Source organism: Penaeus japonicus, unplaced genomic scaffold (assembly GCF_977035675.1).
Source record: "Penaeus japonicus unplaced genomic scaffold, GWHDUDI00000001_assembly GWHDUDI00000009, whole genome shotgun sequence".
Taxonomy (NCBI): domain Eukaryota; kingdom Metazoa; phylum Arthropoda; class Malacostraca; order Decapoda; family Penaeidae; genus Penaeus; species Penaeus japonicus.
In genome coordinates this window covers 42,299,173-42,305,727 of record NW_028234411.1, presented here as the reverse complement: position 1 = coordinate 42,305,727, position 6,555 = coordinate 42,299,173, and the positions used below count along the sequence as shown (strand labels likewise).

The following is a 6,555-nucleotide window of genomic DNA, read 5'->3' as shown; positions in this document are numbered from 1 at the left end:
AATAATAAAAAAAAAAAATTTTTTAAAAAAATTAAAAAATATATATATATTTATATATATATATATATATATTATATATTTAATTATATATATGTATATATATATATATATATATATATATATATACTATATATATTATATATTATATATATATTTTATATATTTATATATAATTATATATACATGCACACACACACACACACCACACACACACACACACACACACACACCACACACACACACACAAACACACACACTATATATATATATCTATAATATATATATATATATTATATATATACATCTATATATATATATATATATATATATATATATATATATATATATATATATATTATGTTATGTCTTTGTATATATAGATAGGTTATATATATATATATATATATATCATATAGTAATAAAATTATTTTTATAATATATATATATATATATCTATATCTATATACAATACATTTATATATATATATATATATATATATATATATATATATATATATAAATATATATACATATACATACATACATATATATATATATATATATATATATATATATGTGTGTGTGTGTGTGTGTGTGTGTGTGTGTGTGTATGTGTGTGTGTGTGTATATGTGTGGGTGTGAATGTATGTGTCTGTAAAAAAAAAAAAAAAAAAAAAAAAAAAAAAAAGCTAAGAAATTCATGCATACATTATTCCTTACTCTACGCTTAAATTATATATCTTGAGCCATCTGGGCTGCCATATGTAAATAAAGGATTAGATGAGCTCTTACATTGAGAATAACTGAAGAATTCAGGAGAGTTTCGTACGAAAAGGGATGTTGAAATAAACATTCAGTATTCAAACTTTAAATAAATCCCTCGTGTTTTTTTTTTCCTTTATTTTTAAGAATACCTTACATTAAGTAAGCCATATAAAGTCAATGAGGATAATAATAATATGATATTTGCAAAAATGATTGCAGTAATCTTCTCCATAATGTTTTAATATCAATAGACATTTAATGAGAATAAAACGAATGAATAAGATTATAAATTAACATTAAAGTAAGAATCATAACAGAGCCAAGGACGTATACGATATATGGTAAGCATATGATATATCCTTTTCATGAGCATATATCAATGTTACTCTACAGTTCATATAATAATCCATATAATTGAACAAATAACATCATATCTCCAATTACAAATGATAAAGAAATGGATTCTTAGTGTTATTTCTTATAGGTTTCATTTTCTTCAATCAAAACATTATTATTATTATTATCAAAATTATTATAATTACTAAGTAACTATATATCACAGATTGGTTGAATTAGGGATCAATGATTTGCTGAATGATAATTGTAAATTAATGTATTTTTTCGGTGAAATATCATCAATTGTGACGTAAAGGCCAATGAATTTACCATTCTTATCACTGTTATTGTCATTCATCAAAATAATGACATCATCAATATCATCATTATCAATATCATCATCCTTTATATGATTACGATCATTATAACTGTTATAATCACTGACATATTTCTGATTTTTGTTACTCATTATTCATTAAATGATCATGATCATTAGAATTATTGTCATTGTCAGAACTGGAGACCCTTGTAATCAATAGAAAATTTTAAAAAGTCATCTTCTCAGAAAGACTCCATTTTATTGTCTTTCTTTATAGCTTTTCACCCTTTTTCATTCTAACTTTCTAATGTTTTTTCCTCCAGTTTATTTTTTCCTATTTTCCTTTTCCTAGTTTTCCATTCTTTTATTTTATCACTAGTCCCCTTTCCCAATCTTTTTCTTTCTTTATAATTCTTTATTTATTTCTCTTTATTGCTTTATATATATCTATTTATTCCCACCCATCCTTCCCCATCCCCATATTTTTTATTTGTTTTCGTCTTCTTCCCTCTTTTCATCTACCGCTTTCTCTCCATTTTCCTTTCAGATTGTTGCATTTCTTTCCCCTTATCTCTCCCTTCTCTTCTCTCTGTCTCTCCAAGAAGGATAAATACCTAAAACAATTGTATTTTTTTCTTTGCTTTCTTGTTTTTCTCTCTTGTTGTAGTTGATATAGTCTTTGTTATGATTATTATCGCCGTTGTTATTATCGTTATCGTTGAAGTTATAGTTATTATCATTATCATTGAAGTTATTGTTATTATCATTATCATTATTATCATCATTAATAGTATCCTTTTTATTATCATTATTATTATTACCAACATTATCTTTATTGTTATCATCTTAATCATCATTACTATCATTACTATAATGATAATCCTCCTAAAATCCTCCTATTTCTACACATTATAATCAACATAAACATCAGATATGTATTTTTGTTATGTAGAATGTTGTAATGGTCAATGAAATCAGAATATCAAAGATGTTAACATCAAAATGATACATAATAGCGTCTTTATCCTAATTCAGGTGTTTTTATTTATTTATTTATTTTTTGTTAGCTACGACTCAACGTCTCATTTAATAGTAAATAAAAAAAAAGGCGGGGATGGATGCGATGAGAGATGAGGGGGAGGGCGAGAGTTGATGAAGAGAGGATGATGGAGATGAGAGAGGAGTGGGATGGTGGAGATGGCTGATGGTGATGAAGAGGAGGATTGGATGAGTGTAGAGATGGGAAGGGGATGATGGAGTACGGGATTGGATGGAGATGGGGACCGAATGAGAGATGGGAGGAGGGAGGATGGATGCATGATGGATTGGATGAGGAGGATAGAGTGGATGAGATGATGTGAGGATGTCGGATGATGATGAGGAGGGATGGATAGAGGATGGAGATGGAGTACGATGTAGGATGATGAGAGGGGGGGTGGAAGGGGAATTGGGAGAGGATGGATTGGAGATGGAATGAGAGAGAGAGTAGATGATGATGAGGATGACAGTTGGGAGGGAGGGAAGGGCTGGGATGACGGAGAGCTGAGGATGGGCGAGGAGGGGGTGGGATTGAATGAGGGGGAGAGAGTGAGGATGGATGAGATGATGATAGGGAGATGGGAGGATGGATGGGGGATGGAAGGGGCGGGTAATTTGGATGGGGATAGAAAGGAAATTTTTTTTTTGGGGGATTTGATACAGGTGGGACGAGGATGCGAGCAAGCAGATGAGGAATGATGATTATGAAGATGAGATGAGATGGAAGTAGATGGGCGAATAAATGACGATGATGATGTGAGGAATGAGATTGTGATGAGGATGGAATATTAAGGAGAGATCATGAGCAGAGGAGCATGAATATGATGGATGAGAAGCATAATTGATGCTTGGTCGTTTTCCCTTTATTATTATATATATATATATATATATATATATATATCTATATATATATATATATATAATATATATATATTATATATATATTATTATGCATACACACACACCCCCACACCCCCACACACACACACACACACACACACACACACACCAACACACACACAAACACCTATCACAGATTATATATTATATTCTATATTTATAATATATATATATATATATATATATATATATATATATATATGCTGGCTCCTCATATACTAAATGCATTGTCAGAAATACAAAAAAAAAAGTAAAACCTTACGTACATCTATGTACTCCCACATTGATGACAACACGAATACACAAAATTAAACAAGAAATAGAATCAGGGTCATGTCTTGACAAGATTGGCTGATACGTGATTAAAATGAGTCACAGATATCAATCAAATTAATTAAATGTCATCATACCTGAAGGACTTGGGTTCCGGGTGTGCCTCCACGCTGCACGTCACGTTGATTTCCTCGTGCTTTCCTCCGCCATAGATGACCTTCTGGCCGGCGCGACACAGGGGAGCGACTGCCGTGTGGATGGGTAGATTATATCATTGAAGGCTTTAACTTTAATAATTTTAACTTTCAAAACTTGCTTTGTAAAAGAACAAAGGAATTCGCCAAAAGCAGTGACTGTTCGGGTGATGTGATATCAATAACAACCCGGAAGGAGATTGTTGTGATGTCAAGGGGATGGTGATGATGATGATGATGATGATGCAAATGACTACAAATAATGCTGATACTAGCAATATGCATAATATCAATAATACCTTTAGATGATAATATGGACGATAATGCAGTGATAATGATTCCGATTATTATGGTAATGATAATAATAATCCTATTCCTCAACATCTACAGAATCGTCATCATTATGATTCACATTATTAACAACCTCCTCATTACCATTCTCTCCCCCCCCCCCAAGACCCATCACACGTACATTTCACACTGAGTTGCACTGCGTTGGACCCGCCCGTGCCGTGCAAGTTAGTCGCCGAGCACGTGTACTGCCCAGAGGACCTCCGAGACACCTTCTGCAGCACGAGACTTTGGTTGCTCTGGATGATTCCGGCTGAGACGTTGTGGTTGAGTTCGTCACCCTGGAAGAGAGGGAGGAGAGAGAAAGACTGAATGAGAAAGAAGAGAGATTGATAGGTGTAGATCAGCTGATTAGTTTGGTGTTTGAGGGCTGGGTGTGTGTGTGTTTGAGTGTGTGTATGTACACACACACACACAAACACACACATCTATCGATCTATCTATCTATCTATCTATTTATCTATATATATATATATATATATATATGTATATGTTGATATGCATATATTTACTAGATATATTATATATATATATAAATATATAATAAATATATATATATATGTATAGAGTAATTTATGTATATATATATATTATATAAATTTATATATTATTTATTTTAATATATATTATATATATATACTATATATTTATATATATAGATATATATGCCTACATATATAACAATTACAAAACGTTTGTCCCCTATATATTCATAAATACACAATTGAAACCCATTAATCCCCCACCTCATCTCTTAGGCCAATTACCATTTACCCTATAGGATGGATATATGTGTAGTATTTATATATATTTTTATATATTATATATCTAATATATAATTATATATATATAAATATTATATATATATAATATATATATATATATATACCCTATCTACCCCTACTCCCCCCCTCCCATAATATATATATATATAGATATACTTATATATAAATATATATATAAATATATATATACACATCTCACAAAATCACGAAGTACTCACGTTATGAAACCATTGCACCTTGTAAACCCTCGGATTCGCCTGGATGCCGCACTCGAAGTACACGTCATCGCTCTCCTCAATGTCTTCCATGTCCAGGTTCTGGCCAGGCGCTAGGGTGAGGCGGGGGGTATCTGTCGGGGGGGGATAGTGGGGGGGGATAGTGGGGGAGGAGGATGGAAAGGAGCGTAGGGGAAGATCGGGGAAGTGATATTGATTAATAATTCGGCGAAGCATACAAGAACCCTAGTTAATAATCCTACCCTTTTTCAAATATATATACATTTTTTTTTCTTCTTCCTAGGGAGTTATTTACGATTGACAAGGTAAACATGTCGGATAATTTACGAGATAGGCTACGGTATAAACTTCTTCTTTTTTTATCCCTTTGTTATTCAGGCTTTTCGGTCTTATTCTCTCTCTCTCTCTCTCTCTCTCTCTCTCTCTCTATCTATCTATCTATCTAATTATCTCTCTCTATCTATCTATCTATCTCTATCTCTCGCTCTTTTTTTCTCTTTCACTCCATCTCCTTTTTTCCTCCCCCCCCCCCCACCCACCTTTCTCTCTCGTTCTGTCTTTCTCTTTCACTATATTTCCTATTCCCTTTCCCTTTCCTTCCCCCTCTCCTCCTCTCTCTCCCTCTAGCTTTCTCTTTCTCCCTTTCCCTCCCTCCCCACTCCTCCTCTCCCTTTCCCTCTCCCTCCCCCTCCCTCCCCCTCTAGCTTTCTCTTTCTCCCTTTCCCTCTCCCTCCCATTCCCTCCCCCTCTAGCTTTCTCTTTCTCCCTTTCCCTCCCTCCCCACTCCTCCTCTCCCTTTCCCTCTCCCTCCCCCTCCCTCCCCACTCCTCCTGTCCCTTTCCCTCTCCCTCCCCCTCCCTCCCCACTCCTCCTCTCCCTTTCCCTCTCCCTCCCCCTCCCTCCCCACGCCTCCTGTCCCTCCCCTCTACTCACAGTGGACGTTGAGCTTCTTCGAGTCCTCCAGCACCGCCGACGGGACCAAAGGGTTCTTGGCCCTGCAGGAGACGTAGGTGTCATGGTCGGCAACGGAGGGCGTCAGGTAAAGGGTCGACCTGCTCACATTCCCCTCGTGGAACACCTGTTAAGAAGTGGGAAAGTGATTAGCTGATCTTTTTTTGATTTTTTTTTTTTTTTTGATCGTGTTGGGTTGTATTTTGGAATTTGGGTTTCTATGCTATTTTTTGTTTGTTTGTTGTTTTCGTTTCTTTTACTTTTTTTTCCTTTGATTATTTATTTATTAATTGTCGTTATTTCCCCTTCTTCCTACTCTATTCCTTTTTTTTCTCATCCGCCATGCCATTCCCCCCCCCCCCCCCCCCCCCCCCCCCCCCCCCCCCCCCCCACCCCCCCCCCCCCCC

At 34.6% G+C, this 6,555-nt stretch overlaps 1 protein-coding gene across 1 annotated transcript in view; it reads right to left on the bottom strand.

Annotated features, from left to right (window-relative positions):
- Nucleotides 1-6,555, bottom strand: part of LOC122262256 (neural cell adhesion molecule 2-like) — a gene marked incomplete in the record, with an annotated part of 324,812 nt that overhangs the window by 11,443 nt on the left and 306,814 nt on the right. Inside the window, 4 exon segments of the mRNA XM_086540117.1 lie at nucleotides 3,769-3,877; nucleotides 4,298-4,457; nucleotides 5,180-5,310; nucleotides 6,131-6,275. Of these exon segments, the coding sequence (XP_086396243.1) occupies nucleotides 3,769-3,877; nucleotides 4,298-4,457; nucleotides 5,180-5,310; nucleotides 6,131-6,275 (545 nt within the window).